We start from the raw sequence: 21,944 nt of genomic DNA on the forward strand, positions 1-21,944 counted from the left end.
ACTCAAGTCAACCCCATTAAGAACCCACCTACTGGGAGCAAGCAGTAGCTTCTTGATTCTTGCTTCACAAGGTGACGACTTCTCATACTTCCAAATTAGTACATATACTGTAACATTTTCTCATGCAGGTGTACCCTGAGGACTGTTTTCCTCCTATGAGTCATGACTTGGTGTTGGGAGTCATGAACTGATTAATATACATGAACAAACATAACTGGAGTTTTCTAATTGGTACAGTGTACATCATTTGGTTCGGATGACAGAACAACCGCATAGTGGCTTCACTGAAAAAGGTACAAGTTATATTAAAATGCAGCTGATGTATCTGAGAATAAGCTGGCACCAAACAGTCAACCTCTTGAGAAAAGTCAAGTTTTATGCTCGGCTGTTGCAATATAATATCCCCTCCCCTCCAATTTGAAATGTATAAATCTGTTTTTCTGCTAATGAGCAGAGACCACATCTTGTTTTCCCTTTAGCTGCACTGTGTATCATGTCTTGTTGTGAGCTGCTGAGATAAAAGCACTTAAGTGTTTAGTCTGAAGCAGAGAGAAAACTGAACATGACAGTTTCATGCTGCTTCACACAAATTCTAATATACACATCATGTTTTACTGCAAGCTAGTTAGCCTGTCAGAAGTGTGGAGGCAATAAGACAGCTACAGATCAGTTGCTAAATCCAGAGGTTAAACTTGGTATTCTTTAGATAGCTAGACTTTTGAACCTTATTACAGTCCTTTCTCTTTTCACCATGGAGATGATATGTACTTAATAACAATATGTAATTTTAATTAGGCTCAAACGTATGAAGGCTTATTAATGACTTTAGGATTAAGGCTAGAATATCAAGTGACCGAAATGAAATGGTTTACCTGGTTTCCTGATTTCAATATTTTTTAAACAAAGACTTTTTCTAGAATTGGAATTTAGGAATCAGGGATTGTACCACTGGGATAACTTCCACAGGAAACCTTATCTCAATGTGGGGAAAAGATGTGAGTAAATACTGTATTCATTTTGCCAAAAATGTAGTTCTATTGGATCTACTATATTTTAAATTATTTACATAATTCATTCATCCAGCATGAGATTTTCAAAAGACTTTTTAATTATTTGCTGTATGCATTTTTAACTCTTATAAGATATGTTTACTAATGTGAAATTTACATTATATACCTTATGTATGTACAATTACAATCCTGCAAATTCAAGGCAGCAGCTCTGCATACTCCTTAAGACCGTTCCTTCTTGTCAATTATTGAAACTGCAGCTTCTGATGCAACTGTTATTTATACAAGTTTTACTAGGAATGAAAGTTAACATACAATAGATTTTTCCAAAGTTAATAACTGATCCCATTGGTTTTAATGGGATTTGAGACTGCTTAACTTTGGCTGGATTTTCTCTATAATAATTTATATCATTGGTTCAGGCAAGATACCCTAAATAATGGCATAATGGTAATATTATTGCTTCCCACGGATTATTAATTTACGTAGTTTTGAGAAATGTATGCCTTATGGGTTGGTCCAATTAGTTACTCAGCTAGCAGAACAATTTATAGACTTGGGCTGGAAAATATTTTGTTTGTAAACATCAGATTTATCTGTTCATGTCCTAAGTACTTTGATTTTTGAAAAATTGTTTGTTTGCTTAATAAATAAAATTTATACACTGCTTGATTGTAAAAAATAAATAAAGTGAGTTACAAAAAAGATAGCTAGGAGGAGGGGTTCCTGTGGGTGCCGGCGAAGACCTCTTCAACTACCTGTGAATGCACGAAAAGCTACTGTAGGTTTGGGGAACCTGTGACTCTCCAGCTGTTACTGGACTATAACTCCCATCATCCCTGACCACTGGCCATGCAGGCTGGGGTTGATGGGAGTTGGAGTTCAACACATCTGGACGGCGTCAGATTCTTGAACTACAGGGAAATAATTCATGAGTGATGTTGATGACAGTTGGTCTGTTTAATGTAACATTGTAAGAGTTTCCCCCTTTTTAAACAAGAAAAAAAGGCAAGCGATCTCTGCTTAAAATTAACACACTGAATATTCCAGTATGGCTTGTCTCTGATATTCCTTTGTTGTAGGGCAACATCTGGTACCTAACTGCCAGTTGAAAGGTAAGCACCGCACATGCAATTTGATTGCGCAGCAAAAGCTGCCAGCTTGTAGTCCTTTACTGCACACAATAAAATCTTTTTGGAATAGTTAATTTTACGCTATCTCTTTTCTTTTTCTCCGAGGCATTGTGCAGTCCTCGTTCCATTCCAATACTATTTCAGCTGTGCTTCTGCTATTCCTACAGTTGTTAAAATTGAAAAGAAACTTGCCTCTCTCACTTTGTAATATGCCACATACACATTTCATGAAGATCAGCATACTTTTGGTTAACTTTTATAAGACAAAGGTGAAAAACTGGATAAATGCACCACTGCTAGGCTATGTCTGCATCTAAAAACAAGCGTTTCTCAAGCAAATGCACATGCCATTAGATCTTTTCAGTGAGTGATGAATTTAAAATAGGCTGTCCCTCTGTATTTTTACTAGGAACTAAGTTCCACATATTGGGACGCGGGTGGCGCTGTGGGTAAAAGCCTCAGCGCCTAGGACTTGCCGATCAGAAGGTCGGCGGTTTGAATCCCCGTGGCAGGGTGCGCTCCCGTCGCTCGGTCCCAGCGCCTGCCAACCTAGCAGTTCGAAAGCATCCCCGGGTGCAAGTAGATAAATAGGGACCGCTTACTAGCGGGAAGGTAAACGGCGTTCCGTGTGCTGCGCTGGCTTGCTAGATGCAGCTTGTCACGCTGGCCACGTGACCCGGAAGTGTCTGCGGACAGCGCTGGCTCCCAGCCTCTAGAGTGAGATGAGCGCACAACCCTAGAGTCTGGCAAGACTGGCCCGTACAGACAGGGGTACCTTTACCTTTTTAAGTTCCACAGTGGTAGACAGCAAGGTATTAATTAGGCAGCAAACTGAGGTAATGTAGCTTCCCCCACCTTTGACACCTGCACATTAGGTGCAGATGTTTGCCTATGTGATTAGAGAACACCAATGTCCTTAGGCTTTCCTGGAGGCTGGAACCCTGTCCAATTAAGAGTTCCACTGCACAGTGCCTAGAGATCTATGAGCATAGGCTTTCCTTCTGCAGAAATCCATGCCTAGGTGAGTGTGGAGCCATGGGAAGCCTTGTGCTCTTGGAGCCAGTAGCACAGCCTCACTGTCCCCCTCATCACAGGGAACCCCACTTCACATGTATAAAGCTTGAAGGGGGCTAGTGAGATACTCCCAAGTTTCAGTGAGCATAGTAGGGCTTTCTAAGAAATAACCCGGTTAAGAACATAAGAAGAACACTGCTGGATCAGACCAAAGGCGCACCTATTCCAGCATCCCATTCTCACAGTGGCCAACTAGATGTCTATGAGAAGTCCCCAAGCAGGGCATGAGTGCAAGAACACAACTCTTCCCAGTTGTGTTCCCCATCAACCAGGATTCAGAACTACCTCCAATATTGAGGTAGTACACATGGTCTTATCATCCATGAGTCTGTCTAATCTACTCTGAAAGTTCTACATTTTGGAGGCTGCCACAACATTTGTAGTACTGCAGACCCTCCAAGTGCCCCTGTTTTTCAGGGACGTCCCTGATTTACAGAAGCTGTCCTGGTTTCTGATTTGATCCCAGAATCTCCCGCTTTTCCTCAGCATGTCCCTATTTTTATTGGAGAAATGTTGGAGGATACGGGGTTATCCAACCCCCAAGCCTGTCTGAAGGCAATCCACTATAGGGAAGTTTTTGTAAATGTTTATTGTTTTACTATGTTTTTATATATGTTGGAAACTGCCCAGAGTGCCCAATAAGATGTGTGGGGTAAAATTATCATCATGGAATGGAACGTCCCTATTTTCATTGGATAAAAGTTGGAGGGCATGGTAGTAAGTTTCACAGTTTAACAATGTGGTGTATTTTAGATTTATAACCACCACCCCCAGACACTGTGTTAAATGCTTAGGGTGTTACTCTGAAAGGATTCACTCTAGGAGCCAGGGATGACATATTTCCCAATGCATTTTTTACTTTTAAGTAGTTCTAGGGATCACTCATCTGATAAGAGCAGTGGCATAGGGGAGGAAAATTATCCCCCCATAAACTTTGGGTTAGGGGCCTGCTTCCCTTACCTTTTGTAATACTGCTTAGCTACTCTTTCTAAAACTAAAGGGGTGTTTAGTTTTATTAACATTGGTAGGAATACAGTTAGAGGTTGTGTGTATTATTAAAGCCCTCTACTTTTCCCTCCACAATTCAAAACCAGCTTCGGAGGTGGTCTTTAGATCAGGAAAATGGCACGGGGAAAGGGTTAACCCCCCCCCCCAAAGTCATCGCTCCACTCAAATCCAGAACACCCTGCAACTACTTTAAAGGATAAAGACATAAATGTTGAGAGATCCCATCATGTATTGTGCCATTTTACTGGTAAAATGTTTTAGATGGTTGTTACTGTTGCAAGTCTTAACTGGAGGAGAGCTAGTAAAACCTGCAATCACCTGGGAATTACTGTATTACCCAATTTATAGCTGAAAATGATCGCAAAAACAATTTATAGGTTCAGAGTTGAGTGAACAAGACCCCAAGGAATACTTGTAGTTCCTGCAGTAAGCCTGGTAGGGTACTATGGGGATGTCTGAGAAACAAGCAAGTTAAAAATTAGATCTCCAATAGCTAACCTTAGCTGTTGATAAAAATGAATAGTTGCTAAAGGAGAGCGTCTGATGAACAGTACTAAAGCCATTTTGGATAATACACTAAACCATAGTTTAGCATGACAAGAATGAACTGCAGCAAGCATTGGGCTTTCATACTCCTCTTTCTTTAGTGCAGCTACAAAGGTTTTGGGAAACTGTGGCTTTTGCTTTTGCTTAAACATAATAGGCCATGTCATGTTAAGCTTAAGTATGGTTAGGAAACAGGCCAATTTCAAACAACAGTTTGTGAAGCTGGCTTATTTTCACTAACCATGAAAGACACACAAAACTGTGGTTCATTTAAAATGGAAGCTGAAACTTCCAATCTCCTTGTGACCGTGCAGGAGAAGGAGAGGGCAGGTGGCAATGTGCAGACCCAGAGGAAGGGAGGTTTGATACACTTAAACCAATTTAATGGTCTTGCCTTCCAAGGATTTCTGGACCCAGTTCTGAAAGGGAGAAACTTGAGCTAATACTTGATGCATCTGAGGAAATGGGCTGTAGCACATGAAAGCGGTTTGCCAATTAAAAATAGTCAGAATTCACCCACAACTTCAAGTGCCCACACCTCTTTTTTTACAACATATCTGACACTCATTTTAAAGTACTGACTTCCAAGGTAAAACTCTTAGTTTAGGGTTAAAATGAAAACCTATTTTTCAACCTACATGGCTTTTGGTTCCTTTGAGGTATGGATTTCAGGAAGGATCTGCTCTGACATCATGATGGATTACAACAGTAGGATTACAGATGTTGGGGCCAGAGAGAGACACTTTTTTTCTTTTTTTCCCAAGTGTAAGCAACAAAGCAGATAAGGACAAGCCGAGCACTGTACCTGCCTGCTTGGATGAATGAGATAATAAGAACTTACATTTTGTAAACAATAACAACAATAATTTTATTATTTATACCCCGCCCATCTGTCTGGGTTTCCCCAGCCACTCTGGGCGGCTTCCAACAAAATATTAAAATACAATAGTGCGTCAAACATTAAAACCTTCCCTAAACAGGGAAGATAGGAAACAGTGCTCATTCCATCAACAATGATGGAGACCAACAAAGTCCAACGCCATCTGCTGCTCTTGAATTGTCTCCGTTCCAGGTGGTTTTATAAGAATTACTATTTGACTTCTGCTTGAGTTTGCTTTTTTCCTCCGGCCTCCCTCCTTTTTTCTTTTGTGCCTTATCTTTTCAACGGTAATACTGCAAAAAGAAACTGTTTTAACTGAGTATATGTAAGCCTTCTGAGGAGGCTTTATGGCTGAAGAATGGGATGCAACCACTCTGCACAAACAAACAAACAAACAGAGAGGAAGGGTCGTGGGGATGAGGAGGTCAATGTGGTTGCAAATGCACTATCAGGACGACTGGACTGCTTCTGCCTATGTGTTTCCACCACACTGATCTCACCACTACCTTTCCCTCCCAGTAAGCAGCAGCAATTCAGCTGTCAGGAGGTTAGGTGAGCACTGCTGCCCGCTACTGATTAAATTTATATATTGTGAGCTCTAGCTCTCTCTGCTGTTTTTGTTTTTTTGATTCCGCTTTTAGACTTGGCTGTTTTGGGTTATTTTTGTACTTGTTTATACTTTGTTGGCCATCAGTTCCTTTTTGGATGGGAACAGTAGTGCATACATTGTTTTATAAATAAATGCATCAAATTTTTATTTTGAAAAATTCATCTTATTTACAGCCATCTTCAGAATTCAATTTATTCTTCTTATATAAACAGAATAGAAGTCCTACCCCCCACACAAGTTCTGTACATAGTCCAAGGCTGAAATCCTATGTACACTTACTTAAGACTAAGTCTCACTGAAGTTAGTGAAACTTTTCTGAGTTAACTGTATAAGGAATGTGTTGTAAGGCAATCATATGACTCTTGTTGAGATCTTTGATTGATGAAGAATTTACTGCCAAACAAATCTTCTTCTGGAAAATGGTGACTCTTCCAATAACCACTGTATAATAACAAAGCTTTTACAAGGGTATACTGCCTGCCCAGTTTTAACTAGTATCTAAAACCTTTAATGTTTAAAGTAAAAACTATCACTTAAAATTAAAAGATAAATGATAAATGGATCTCTCTTTAGTGTCTGCTTGAGAACACTTTTATGAATAATTCCAAAAAAGTATGGATGTTTGGCAAGAATCTATTTTTATCCTGCATTATAGTATTCACAAACTTTATAAAAAGAAGCTCATGTCAATCATCGGATTTTACTTTGTTTAATACAATAAATTGCACATTGTAATTTATAAGCTACATAACCAACTTACTCCAGTGCAATCCCACTGAAGTTAGGTTAAGACTGTGTATTCCTTTTATTGTTAAGTAGTTTTGTGGTTCCGCCTCTGCAGTTTCCAGAGTAGTTTAACAATTAATCCCTCTTCCCAGGGAACTCTGGGAATTGTAGCTCTGTGAGGGGAATAAGGTTCTCCTAACAACTCTCAGCACCCTGCAGTTCCCAGAATTACTTGGGGGAAGCCATGCCTGTTTAAGGTAGCATGATACTGCTTTAAATGTATAGAACAGATGAAGCAAGAAATTGCATGGCCATCTGTCAGGGATGCAATAATCCTGCACTGAGCGGGGGTGGGGTGGGATTAAATTACCTCAAAGGCCCCTTCCAACTCCCAAATTTTATACTTCTCTGAGGACAGAGGTTTGCATTTACCACAACAGAAGAGTAACAGCAACATGGATTCATTGTTCAAGAGCCCTGAAGCACTTTTACAGTATGACTGAGGAAAACAGAGACAGAGAGAGAACTAACTATGGTAGTTACAAAAGGGATTTGATGTGGTGGGAAACTTTAAACCTGAAGGCTTCATCGAAGCCTAAAGGCAACTTAAATAATGTGGACCTGCTGTTATTGTTCACAAAGGGTACTAATTTCATTGTACTGGCAACAACTGCTCTCTACATTTTTTTTAATCCCCTCAATAGCTGAAGTTCTAGCTTGCCTATCGTTCCTCCAGTGAACTTTGTTCTTGTGCTACTAATCACAAGCCTAAGCAATCTTCTTTAAGCATTCGTTAAGTTTTTGGCCTGTCTTGACATCATCAGGAAGGGTCAAAATTGTGGGGGGTTGTTTTTCACCAGGAAGATACCTGCAAGTAGGCACTGGACTCAGACCAGAAAGCAGCTGTCATGTGTTAAGTGCCCTGTCACTGCTAGTGACCTAGGGGTGAAATCCTTTATATCGTATTACCCGTTCCATGTACTTTCTTTTCCTAAAGCGTATGGAATGTTTTTTAAACTTCAGTGAATGGTTGTGTTTTAACTGTGGAATTTGCATGCCTAGCCTTAGTACTTTAATAAAAATGAAAAGGGCAAGGCCATTCTGATTTCTTTCTGCTTATCTTGAACCACCTAAAAAAGCACCACTTTGAATGAATCCTACACAGATTGTGCACTGAAAAAGGTATCGTTTTACTAGCATTGCTCTATAAGGTAAGCAATTTCTGAAGCCACAGCCAGTTATTTTGAGAACATGCACTATCTGGTTGTCCACACTAAACAGAATTAAAGTGGGGAAGGAGTACTGTATTTTTCCATGCATAAGACTAGGTTTCCCCCCTAAAAATAATGTCAAAAATTAGGGGGCGTCTTATACACGGATACATCTCCCCCATTTTCTTAAATCTGAGTCCCCAAAAATAGGGGGTGTCTTATACATGGAGGCATCTTATAGACAGAAAAATACAGTGGGTAAATTCTTGGCATTTAACAGAAGAGCCTACTGCAATAATGAAAGTCAATGCTCAACTTTGTTTAAAGCATCTTTCCAATATGAGACATTTCTCTTGTATTCCAGGGTCACTTGTGAAAATTATTTTTCTATCTTGTCTATTTTGCAAAAAGCAGGTTGCAAACTATGTGATACAGGATGCATAATTGTTAATGCCAACTGTGTAATTTTTAAAGGCACTTAAACACAAAAATATAACACTGAACCACTTAAGGAAGCATATTTGTAGTTCAGTTGGCTGTGCTTTGGCTGGGGACATGGGAAGGTGTTCTATATAGTGTCTGATTATCTCTGTATTATCTACCCTGGCGGGTAGCAGCTTTCCAGGGCCTCCGATGAAATCTTTTCCCCATCTCTTAGTCTTTCTTCTACATAATATACATGAGCCATGGTATCTGCCCTAGTTCCCAGCTATGGAAGTGCTAAGACTACAGCTATTGAGGAAAGGATTTTGCATTTGTACTAAAACTAGTTGTTGGTAGGAGCTTCCACTATAGCAGAGGTGGGGGACCTTTGGCTCACCGGATGTGGCTGGACTAAAACTCCTTCCATCCCTAATCATTAGTGATAGCAGAATCCAAAAAATACCTAAAAGGCCACAGGGTCCCCATCCCTTCTAAGCTGGAGCTAGTGCTGGTAAAAGGCATCAGAAAAATTCAAAAGCGGAAGTTGGATTTGCACAGCAGCTGTTCTGGGCTTCAAAGAATTATTTGACTACATTAGTGAAATGACAATCTCCACAACTGGAATGGAGAGAACTCTGTTGCTCTAGCCTGGCCGTGGACGTGAAGTTCTGCTCCGTCCTGCTCTAAGTATTATCTGCCATTCCATCTTGGGGAGGTGGGTAGGGGGTGGAACGTATTGTATTTTCACCTGCATCTTCCTCTTGCCAGTATCATGCCAGCCTAGTTCTTGGGTCATTTCACACCTATTTGGTTACTTGCTTATGGGTCTTAAAATGTTTTATTTTATTTGTTTGTTTTCAGAATGTATACCCTGCATTCTCACCAAGGTTTCAAGATGGCTAGCAACAAAAACATGTACAAGAAAAAAAGAGAACAAAATTTAATTGTAGTCTGTCATGTTATGCTTGTGAGTCACACAGAGAGCAATGCCGTGGAGGGGCTTATAGATGTTAATAACAACAATCTGGATCAATCCATTTTGGTTTAATCAGTGGCCACCTTTATTAGCATAGGTTGTCCATCGTTAATATCAATGGGTCTTCCATCTGAGTAAACGTTAAGGTTGCAACCCTGTGCACAAGTTTGTGGGAATTATGGGGATTGAGCTAGAAGACGAAAAATAATTCACTTCAAAAGGAATCTTCATTTCTGTTCTGGCTACTTTTCTGTGTGTCTAAGGCTTCAAGTCTTAGGCTTCAGTCTTATATTTGTGTGGAGTGCCCTACCTGGGTGGATGGAGCAGCCAAGTAATTTCGTTGTCCCCAAGAGGGGGCAATGACAATAAAGTTATTATTATTATTATATTATTATTATATTATTATTTGTGATTTCCAGATACTGGACTTGATGGATCTTCCTTCAGAAACTTGATTTTCTTTTTGTATTAATAAAACGCATGATCTATATACTGTACACACTTAACTGGGAGTAAGTTCTGTTTAGCTCAACAGGACTTACTTGTCTGACATAGGTCAGCTTGCACTGCCAATTCCGAGAGCGGTGGTTTGCCATGATGCATTGCAATTTGTAAATTCAAATTATTGTATGCAGTGCCATTTTTCTAGAAAAAGAAGTGCCAGAACTCACCATGGATATCTCCCTTGTTCTCTTATAATGGCACCTGAGAGGTGGTTCCAGCTGGAGGGTAAAAAGCCCTGCACAACATCATCTAATGTGAAAAGGATCTAGGAGTCTTAGCAGACCACAAACTTAACAAGAGTCAACAGTATAATGCAGCACCAAAAAAAAAAAAAAAAAAGAAAAAAAAAAGCAGCTGATGCAATTTAGGCTGCATCAACTGGAGTCTAACAACCAGATCAAGGGAAGTCATACTCTTGCTCTATTCTGCCTTGGTCAGACTCCACTTGGGAGTCCTGTCTCCAGTTCTGGGCACCACAGTTCAAGGATACTGACAAGCTGGAAGGTCTGCAGAGGCGGGTGACTATGATGCTAAAAGGGTCTGGAAACCGAGCCTTATCAGCAAAGTAGAATGCCTATTAGCATTCATGCTTTCAGGTGTATATTCCTGAAGACTCAAGGGCTTTCTGCAAGGATCCTTTGGATCCTCGGTACATTGCAGAACTCAGTTCAGTCCCCAGCCAGCATGGCCAGCGGCCAAGGAGGACGAGACTTTTAGACATCCCTAGAATTGCACTGGCCATGCTGAAAATCCAACCACATCTCGAAAGCCACGGTTCCCTCACCCCTGACTGAAGAAATTAAATAAGTGAGATATGAACAATCAAGGTCCTCCGACGCTAAATCCAAGAGCGCAATTATAACGATCCACAATTCCCCAACAGTGGCTGCCATCAGCCCGTGCAAAGTGCAAGATGAGAGCAAGAGAGGCGCTACTTCCGCGCCCTGGTTGCTCCCATGAGCCCCAGCCAGCGCGCCCAATGGTCAGGGATGAGGGGAGCTGGAGCGCAGCAGCCTCTGGAGAGGCAACTAGGTTGGAGAGGGCTGCGCTCGGCACACTTACCCGGCGTAGCGGTTGCCGTAAGCGGAGCTTCGTCCTGCCACAGCCTGCAGGAGCAGCGGCAGCAGCAGCAGCAGCGGGCGGAGCGGGAGAAAAGGCGCGGGCGCCGCCGCCTGAAGTTTCATGGTCGCGTCGAGCTGCCCTGCGCGTCCCTCCGCCTCTGCCGGGCGTACAAAGGAGCCGGCCCGCCAGAGCCAGGAGGCGGGAGGGAGGAGCAGCAGCGTGGAGCAGCCTCCACCCCCGGCGCGCTTTTCTTTTCTGGGAGGGGCGGGGGGGGCGGCTGGCTGTTTTGCGGCTGGAGCAACAGGCAAGTTCCCTGGGAAGAAAGTTGAGCGCGCTTCTCGGGGGGGGGGGGCGCTCGGCGCTCGACGGAGACCAATGGAGGAGGCGCGCAATTTTTGAAGCGGAGTCCAAAGCGCGCAAATGAGGATACAGATATGCAACCTGAGTCCACACTGGAGGGGCTCACAGCATTAACACCCCGAGAAGGACTTCAATTTCTCTCATAGCCTAAGCCTTGGATTCAAGCAGAAATTAAGCTTGGCAACAGGAAGATAGAATGAGAGGCAAAGGAGGTGCTGTGGGATTGGTGGACGTCAATGTTTGTTTTCCTTTTTAGTGTTTATATTATTAATTTGTAAGATTTGGATTTTTTAAATATGCTTGTTTTTGTGTATTGTTATTTTTTGTGTTTTGTTGTTGTTGTGTGGAAAATACTAATAAAATTTACTATTTAATAAATTATAATAATAATAATAAAAAGAAATTAAGCTTGGCTTTCCCTCTCAGCCTTCTTCCTTCTGCCTGCTGGTAGCCATCTCTCTCTCTCTCTCTCACACACACACACACACACACACACACACCCCTCAGCTAGTCCTTTTGTCCTCCTGACTATCAACAGGTTGAGGGAGAGGGGCCTACCCATTTGACGTCTGGCACGGAGCCACTTCCTTTGTTACCCTAATGACCCTTCCTTAGTTGCCATTACCAAGAAGATGGCCTGGCCACTCCAACAACTGAATCCTTGCTGGATCCAGGAATTAGAAGGGACTCAGACGTACAGCCTAATCCTGCCTCCCGAACTCACAACAATATTTACTGTTGATGGAGGATTGGCTTGTACCTTGTTTTGTCAGCTAACACATGTAAAATAGTAGTGCTGAAACAAAGATCACCCATCTATATACTGAAAACGTAACAAAGATAGAATGAAAAGATATTTGACATGAACATACAAAATGAAAACATTCCCATGGGTGGCCTCTCCAAACAACTGTGATTCTTAAAGGGCTCTAATTTCAGCTGAGCTCTTGGTGGCAAAAGTTTCACTCCTGGGGGGGGGGGGAGGCACTGCAGAACATGCAGTTGAACTTTGCACTGATGATAAATAATGATGACGATGGTGGATGTGTAGGGATGTATTTAGACTGCAAGCTCCCTGGGTCTTCTTGTACTCTGCAAAGCTCTGTGCTCATGGACGTATGTATGCAAATAATAATAATTTCTGAGGGAACTGTGCAAAATGTACTCTAATGCACCTGGCAGCAGTGCCAGTGGGCAGCAGCTCTCTGAGCAAAGGTGAGTAGGTGAGACCCATCATTTTAATTTCCCACAATGCATTGCTTTGTGAAATGTGCTTGGTGAACTCATAACCATGGGCTAAGCCAGGATTTTTGTGGGGGGAGGACAAGCCTTTTGTTACGGGGAGGCAGAACCTACATTATGCTATGTATTTTTATTGATTTAGGGGGGCAGCTGCCCCTCCCTGCCTCCCCTGGCTACGCCCATGCTCATAATGCTGAAAAGGTAGGATATTAAGTGGTGCCCAGGGCAAACATCACTGGTGGGTGCTGTCAGCTTTTCAAGGAGGCCAGTTCCTGACTCTAGCTCACAAGTCAACAATTGGTCAATACAGCTATTCCTTTCTGGGATGCTGAAAATCAGTCACATGCCTCAGGGCATCTAGGGAATTCATGGCACATGTGTGATTTGGACCAGTGTTTTCTTTGATCACAGCTCAGTCTATTCCCTGCGCTGTTGCTGCTTTCTCTTTGTGAGTTGAAGCTATAAAACTATTTTGTGGGGTTTAAAATTTTGTTCCCTGGTTGTATTTGAATATGTGAATGCATCTTCAGCATTTTCTAATTTGAATCGATTTTAGGTCTGCAAAAGAAAAGCCTGCAACTTTGTAGAAAACATTGATCTTCTGCAGAGAGCTTCAAACACACACAACATATCTTTATGTATTTTAAAATGAAAACCACTTAAAATAAAAAAAAACTCTCTAAGGCAGTTTATAATAAAAATAGAATAGTAAAAATGGAAACAACATTCAGTAAAATTGCCTTAAAACTGGATCACAACAAGATAAAAGGACAAATGTATATCACAAAACTGAGAATTCTGTCTCCCCCAAATTCTCCTAGCCATTTTTCAAGCAACTTTTAAAAACCTTGACTTCTGATGATGCAGCAGAGAGTGGAAAAAAAACCTGGCTACATGTGTAAAAGTTTCCCCACATATCTCTGGATCTAAGCCAAAAGCACATTTCTTTGTGTACCATTTATGTAGTAAGAGCTCTTTCCATCCCCTGCTCTAACACAGTGAGAAACATGAAGAAAGATTATAAAGTATTTTTATATGTCTAACTTAGGGAATGGTATAGCAGCACAGAGTTATACCAAATTATTAACGGTGTGATCCTATTTATGGCTTACTGAGAAGCAATATCCATTGAGTTCAATGGTACTTACTTCCAGGAAAGAGTGTTTAGGATTGCAGCCTAAATCATTCTTGGCCCCAGGTTGACACCAGGATAATAATAAGGCAAGTGTATGAGCCTATCATTCTGTGTTTTAAATGTGCTGCATAGTACAACATGCCACCAGACTGCATCTTAGATCACAGGAGATGGTTGCCTATTTACCCCTGAGAAACAAATGCACAGGTATGGACCTTTACAAATGTATCCCAAGGTGGTGGTGTTTTTTTATTTCTTTGTTACTCAAAGACTAGTTAAAGAGATTCACGCCGATCACAGAAAGACGAAAGCTTTACCATCAGTCTGACCTATTGCTTTATCCTGACATTTGACAGTTTAATTGGCAGTGCCTCATGTGGTGGGTGCCTGTGTGCCGGCAGGGTTAATCCCATATAGCACATGCTCGTGCTTTGCAAAGCCCTTGCAGAGAAACAACAATAATAAATAGCTGGCGGCATCTGGTCAACAAAAGGGGGTGTTTTCCAGCAACAAAAGGATTTGGCATCTTGGCATTTCACAGTTTGCAAACAACATAATCCACATGGCAAAGGCACGGTAAGCCACCAAATGCTGTTCTAATTCTGAGGCTGGTTCTCAAAGAGTCTTCTAAAAGTGTTCCTGAAGTCAGATGAATGACTTGTGTCTGGCTTGTGTGTTGCAGCCAGCAGAGATCAAGCGACATACGTGCCTTTATTTTTGTGTGATGCAAAGAGTTCATTCCCCGTTCTAGTACTTCAAGGGTTGCAAAAGCCTACCCAGAAGTGCTTAGCTTCTCCCACCCCCACCCTCTCCCACTCAATCTTTCTATATATACTACCCAAGTGAGCTGCTCCTTTGGCGAAAAACCAAGCAGATGTGGACCAGCTTCAGCAATTCCGGAGATATAGATCTATTTAATGGCCTCAGCTGTTACTGCAGATTCCCGCATCCCACCCTGCCACTCCCTGCCTCCGGGAGCCTCCCAAAGTCCAATCCCTACACCATGCTAATTCAGTAGCAAGTTTTCACATGCTATGAAATCATTCCAGAGCAGATCAATAAATAGTTTGGGGGGTAGCTGTAGGAAACGTGCATGTGGTCAAAGGGTGCAGTTCTGCAACCATTTAAGCCTTATCGGATTTCCTCTGCGAAGGGTCAGTGGATGAGCTCACTTTCATATCCACAGCCCTTCATATTTTTGTTTCCTGCTTGCCCACCACCTGGGCTAGGCTAGTTGTTGCTGTTGCTGTCGTTGTTCCTTTCATTTCTATACCACTTTATACTTTTAAGGAAAAAAATGGAAGTTCCCCCAGAATGTCTGCTTTATATACATTATTTACACAATGGGCCCCACGTGATTGGCTAATTCCGGGATTCTCCTGTAGGCCAATCAGGTTGTGGATTCACTTCCACCTGGAGCTGGATTGGGTGGCTCCTGTGGACCCATCAGACTGCTGCATTCTGGGTCCTATTGTTCTAGGACCAATCAGACTGCTGCATTCTGAATCCTATTGTCCTAGGACCAATCAGACTGCTGCATTCTGAATCCTATTGTTCTAGGACCAATCAGACTGCTGCATTTTGGATCCTATTCAACTCAGTACATAACATCCCCGCTCCTTGTCTCCCAGAACTAGAAGCGGCATGAAGAGGGTGAAGGAGAGGTTGGCTTCATGCAAACACATTCTCTGCTTGGGAAAAGCCCTGGAGGATGTATCAGGTAACGTGCATTCTCACAGCCTTCTAAGTTCCCTGACTTAGAAGGCTGTGAAGATGCACATGACCTGCTGTGAGGATGCACATTACCTGATTCCCCATGCCAAAATCAAATTTACTGAAACTGTCATCTGCACATGTGCTGTCATTTGTGCATGTGCAATGGCTGTCTCCAGGGTACACACCTCAGCTTTACCACAGCTTCTGTTTCCGAATCAGATGGAGGCCGTTTTGACAGAAAGTGCATCAAACAGGAAAATTTCTCCATAAGATGTAGGATACCACTAGCTTCAACGACCAGTGGTGGGAGCAGACTGGAGTTAGTAACTGTTAACATGTGGTTCTCAGCCTATTTCAAACTAAATGTACAAGTGTCTATAGAATGGCACCATTACAAATAAATGGTTCAATGTAACTAGCACAAACATTTTCATGAACAACTGAAAACTACCAAGGCAGCAGAAGTTGAGTTTTATTTGTTCATACTGATATGGAATAATTTAAATACAAAGGCATCTCTAGGCAGGGGCAGAGGAAGGGGGGAGCGGTGGGGGCGGTCTGCCCCGGGTGTCACCACTGAGGGGGGTGACAAAATGCCGGGCGGCACTCACTGTGGGGCCTGCAGTGCATCCGAGCCACACATCTCTCCTGGGAGTGACACGGTGGCTTGAGCTCCCGCAGATTCCGTGTTGCCCCAAACCGTCCGCCCGCTGCCTCACCCTCAGCTGTAGGGCAGCTGAGTGGGAGGACGCCTGCAGACTCCTCAGAGGGCCCACAGAGCATCCTGCCCCGGCTGGCCCTGCCCCACGGGTGGCTGGCCCCGGCCCCAGGGACGGCTAGCCCCACCCCTGGGCGCAGGGCATGCACACCGCCCCAGGCGCCTGATGGGCTTGCTCCGCCGCTGTTTCTAGGTTCACTTCCACAATATAATGCAGATGACTAATAGCACGCAACTCAAACTATTCACAGCTGCAAGGTTTTAATACTAGCCTATCATTATATTCCTGGTTTAAAACCCCAAGTAGGAAGATAAATACTGTGTAAACATACACACATGGTGCCTATAATAATATAGCATTAGGTATATTGTGTACACAAAATTATATTAAAGAAAGGCAAAAAAGAAACAATGCTCAGATGTTGTTAATCCATCTGTCACCTGCAAGGGTAGTCCAAGTTACTTGATGATGCCTGCTTGATTAATATTATCATATAGTATGTCTTAACTTGCGTACTGAGAATAACGTCTGAAGTCTGTGTACAAAGAAAATGTTCCACACTTCATATTTACACATAAGCTTAAATTAGGAAACACCAAGCTACACATGTTCTCATAAATTACTTTGTCAGTTAAAAAGTATGTCCTTCCAAGCTTCTGGAGATACTCAAAGTCTTCAGAATTGGAGCTGGCTTCTCTGGGTCTGATATGAGCTACAATGGTGGCATGATGGTTCTGAACAGGTATAGCGCAGGGTATGGTGGGTAATTTCATGAAAAGAAGAGGCAGGTAGAAGTCAAGTTCTGACTCCTTTTCTTTCCTAAGCTTCACTCCGTGACACTGCCTCCTCCCCAGTCAATTTTGGTCCAGTGCAATTCCTAGGCTTAGGGGAAAAACAGATGACCCGGAGAGACAGAGAAAAATGACAGGAGGAAGTTGGAGGGGGCCACTGGGTATGTGAAAAGTTCAACCATCCCACAATTATCCCTTTCTTCTCATGGTCACCCTCCTCCTGTAGTGGGTCTGCTATCATCACATCTAGACAGACTCAGAGACAACAACTTTAAACTTAAAGACCAAGTGAGTGTGCATGTTGAGCTATTGTATCACATATATATGCTGCAACTGTGAAAAAGGGAAATCTTAAGGAGTAAGAGGAAGAGAGAGTTGCCATGTTCAGAAGCCTGAGATTTCAGAAAACGTTGTTGGCATCCATCTGTCCTGAGAGACAATGGAGCGCCCCTCTGCAGATGAAGTCAAATCACTGTCTTAACAGCACCAAAGTAACCTCCCCAGGACACAAGCCAGGGCAGTGTGTATGGAGGTCCTGGGTTGTCTAGACAAGACCCCCCTCTTGGCCTCACTGATGTGGTCCGAAGGAAAGCAGAGCAATATGTTTGGCATCAGCTTGGTTGCAGGAGTTGCCAAAAGAAGGCATATGAGGTGCCACCCAACTGCCTTAGGGAGTCCACACTGGATTTGTGTAAGGTTTACTCCTTAGCTTTTTCTTTTCCTGAAGATATTCTGCAAGACAGCAGAGGTTTAGGAGCAGGGTTTTCCTTCTTCTAGAGAGGCTATCTTTCCAGGTGGACAAGCCCCATCTGCCCCTCACTGCCAACATCCCTGAGCATTGGCCATGATGGCTGGGCTGATGGGAGTTAGAATCCAAAAATCTCAAGACGCACATGTTTAGCCACCCTTGAATATTGTGTCCATTCTTCACCAATATCTAAATTCTTTGCATGAATTTTGAGAACCTACTAAAAGGGAAGCATATGCTATCATTCATCATAATACAGATTAAAGCAAAGTTGCATTGCAAAAATACACTGGTAGCTTCTGAAAGTCCTGAGCTCTCTTATTACAGCAGCACACATGAAATGTAAAGCCATCTTAGGAACAGAATAATTTCCTGCCATCTAGTGTCAGAAACAATGTAGTTTATCCCTTTTGCCATTAATGGAGTTTATATACCGTAGTTTCTCTGATGAGCAGAATATTGCAAAATGCACACTTACGAAGTTTCAAAATAGAGTTACAGCTTTTATTAATGCTCTAGCCTTAGCATAAGTAGTTTTATATATATGACAAGATGATATCTATCTTACCAAGCTTACTGTATTTGCTTAAAATCCAATATATTGTTTATAGAACTCACTGTTACAGACATGCAGGATTATAGCAGAACATGGCATATTTTTCAAAAGCTGCATAGGCTATTCTACACCCCACACTGTGTTTGATATGCTAAATAATATTAACAGGATTACCCTATGAACAGAGGCCTTTAAAGGAAACTTCATAAGAGTGCTAAACTCTTGCATGGTATATCAGAGCACAGGACAGAACAAGCAAGAATAAAATAAAATTGAATGCATTTAATGACGTATAAACTCAAGGATAATTGCAAAATGGTTGGACTTGTATAATGTACAGATAGGGACGGGAATTGCAACTTACATATCATGATTCCCAAAGAGTCCCGAGTCAATAACAGGTCTTGCCAACTGTGCTATCGACCTTGGAAAACCTTCAGCCAATAACAGATGAGGCCTTTACTACAATGCATCTGAATTTCTAGCTGTCTATTTAAAGGGATGATAGCAATGCCAGGTTTCAACACCCTGGAGCTGCACTATATGAAAGAAAGAACACCCACTGTCTTTTGTGAAGTTGTGACAATGCTGAATATAAGCTAGTCATGCTGTCATGAATGTGAATTCCCAAGGTGAATGGGGACCTGGAAGTTACATGCATTTTATTGTCATCTGGGTGTCAGCATCGCCCTAGAGCCAGTGCACCAACTGGACTCATGCACCTCAACCCCGAATGGGCTAGGTGAGCTGGGTAGCACCGCCAGAGACCTCCGTTCTCACAGGAACAGGTCACAGTGCTGTGGACTCACAGCTTAGAGCTGAGAGCACCGGATTCACTGTCTCAATAATACAGTCGTTGCGCAGCAGAGTTTTGCAGAGTCTTGCAGAGTATAAACCACTCGGAGAGCAGCTCTGTAGAATATCTTCCTTTTATTCTGTAACTACAACTATGATACAAAACTATATACAGAGCTGAATATTCTAAGCATAAATCAATGCTACACTGAAAGTCTGCAGCTGCTCTTAGCAGCAATCTTATCTCTAGGATCTCTAACACTCTCACTTTCTCCGATACACTGACTGACTGACTCTCTCTCACACACACAGAGATGTTGCTGGGCAGAATAAGTAGATAGGCAGGACACGCCTCCTCCTCTCTGGAGAGTCAGCAGAGATCATCAGGAGATGATCAGGAGATTCTTGGGTATGGGAGGGGTGAAATCTCCTCACTGGGCCCAGTGTCAGGGCAGTATGAAAGCTAAGCTGCAGTCAGTGGCCTGAGGTATGCCAGAAACTGGGAACCAGGAGCATCTCCAGGGAATCTGACTCAAGGGATGGAGTCAGATCTGAAGGAGAACCTGAAGCCAGAACAGAAGAAGCAGCAGTTGTCAGATCTTCAGGGCAAACAAGGAATCAGAGCAAGCCAGAGAGCAGGACAAAATAACAATGAATAAACACCAAAGCTCAGGAAGGCTAAGTTGCTCAGGCAAGGCTTAGCTGGGGCATTAAACACTCTTATACACCTTCCTCTCCAAGGGTGTCCAATGGCCAACCTAGTTGGGTAGAGTCAGTGCAGTGCCGGAGGGCACATCATTGCCTAGGTCAGTGTAGCTAATGTAGTGCCACCCAGTGTTGTGGACTACAACTACCATCACATGTAACCATTGAATATGCTGGCCGGGACTGATAGGAACTGTAGCCCATAACATATGAAGGACACCATGTTGGCTACCATTGGGCTAGGTAGATGCGGAAACCTGCAGTTTAGTGGTGACTTGGTGTCATCCGTACATAGATCCAAATGCTACCAGGCTGACCGCACACATCAAGAGGGCTGTTCTAAACGGGACTGTGTATTTCATCTTATTAGCAATAGCTGTAATAGTGTGTAATTTCCATTTTCTACCATTGCTGGGAGTAAGAGGCAAATAATATTAGGCCTTCCAAAATTCAGGGAAAGAGTGCTTCATTTCCCAGCAGAAAAATGTATGGATGCTTCATTAAAAACTAGGAGGTTTCTGCAAGCTACCAAAATATCAGAATACGTTTCATAATCACTGCAATCACGTAACCCAGATTTCAGCCTCCTCTCATGACAAATCAACGGAATCCAAGAACATGCATAGTTAATCTAACACTGTCAAATTGGTTCACACCTTCTGACACTTATTTCACACAGCTCTATGAAGGGAATTGTTTAGAGAAAATGATGACTCAGTGATGTTCTAGTGACTAACAGGGAGTCCATGCTACAGGAACAACCAGTTTATAATGGGGAGAACATTGGGTGTATACTTTTTGGTGTTATGATTGGTCATGTACTGATACTGTTTTGAATTTATAAAAGTTTCCAGCTTGCTAGGACCTCAATGAACTGTATCCCAACGCGTAAGTTAGAACTGACTTTAAAATGTTACCACTGTTAAGTCAAAGTCTTCATGCATATTGATGAAGGCATTTTGACAGCTCTCTTCTCTGCTAAAACAGCTCCATCTACATCAGTGTGCTTGCTTGTGGTTTTAAAAGCTCAGTGTGTATCTTTTTCCAAACCACATGAGCTCTGCTTGCTACAAGCTTCACAAGTTTCAGTAAATATTCATGCAAGTTTAGACTTCAGTTGTATACTGAATCAGCAGAATAATATTGCAAATAAAATATCCAGTGTCATCTTCACCTGGGTTAAACTTTCATTTTTATTCACTTCCTGCATGATGTTGGACCACAAAATCTTTAAGAATACAGCATTTAATGAAGATAATAATCTGAATAAGTATGATATATGTTAAAGTTAATGGGCAGAAAATGTCAGTCAAAAACTTACTGAGTCCATCCTCATGTCTCAGTGCTCTGTTTGGCAGTCTACAAGTTTTGTTTATGTAAATGTGGTACAAATCCCTACAGATCTAGGAGAGGACTAATGATTAGTGGTGCTTAAATTCTTATAGTGTTCCTTGTTTCACCATAACAATAACACCATAACTTTATTTTGGATAAAGTACAGTTTGAATTACATGCAAATCCCAACTATTAGCTTTTTAAATGCAAAAGGGACTGTTTGGTATCACTTAAAATTAATTCTTCTGTCTTAATTAATTCAAGAGATATGGAAAACTATGCAGTTAGCTGTGCAGAGCGAGCTAATTGCAATGGCAAAGCCTTTTAGCTTTTAGTGATCACTAACAGTAGCTTCTCAGGGTCCACAGTTTGGATCAGCGAAGCGAAGAGCTTCTTTCACCTGTGAAAGGGTCTGAGGTCCTCCAGCTAGAGGAAAGGGGTGTCTTGTGCTCCCCTGGCTCCCAACTCCCAGGGAAACAAACTATGGCAGTGGTACTTCTTGCCAGTGTAACAGGGTCACAAGGCAGAGTCACACTGAGACCAGGCTAAATTTCTAGACAGAGGGAGCTGTGTAGAGGGAGCAGTTGCTCCAGCAAGTTGCAAAAGCCTTATGAAGATTCTGAGAAACTGTCTGTTCCCTTAAAGGGTCATTGCCTGGTTCTGAAACCATAGTCACCTC

The 21,944-nt window shown here is 42.4% G+C and overlaps 1 protein-coding gene across 3 annotated transcripts in view; it reads right to left on the bottom strand.

Annotated features, from left to right (window-relative positions):
- CPA6 (carboxypeptidase A6) overlaps positions 1-11,294 on the bottom strand; it is a 41,280-nt gene extending 29,986 nt beyond the window's left edge. For 2 of the 3 annotated variants that reach the window (XM_082235332.1, XM_082235331.1), the window contains exon 1: positions 11,164-11,294. In XM_082235332.1, the coding sequence (XP_082091458.1) occupies positions 11,164-11,285 (122 nt within the window). In that variant the 5' untranslated portion in view covers positions 11,286-11,294. Of the gene's footprint in view, positions 1-5,409; positions 5,451-11,163 lie in introns of all 3 variants that reach the window. The other variant, XM_082235333.1, reaches the window with a different exon arrangement.
- Between the last annotated feature and the right edge of the window lie 10,650 nt (positions 11,295-21,944).

This window comes from Podarcis vaucheri (assembly GCF_965113315.1).
Source record: "Podarcis vaucheri genome assembly, chromosome: 8".
Taxonomy (NCBI): domain Eukaryota; kingdom Metazoa; phylum Chordata; class Lepidosauria; order Squamata; family Lacertidae; genus Podarcis; species Podarcis vaucheri.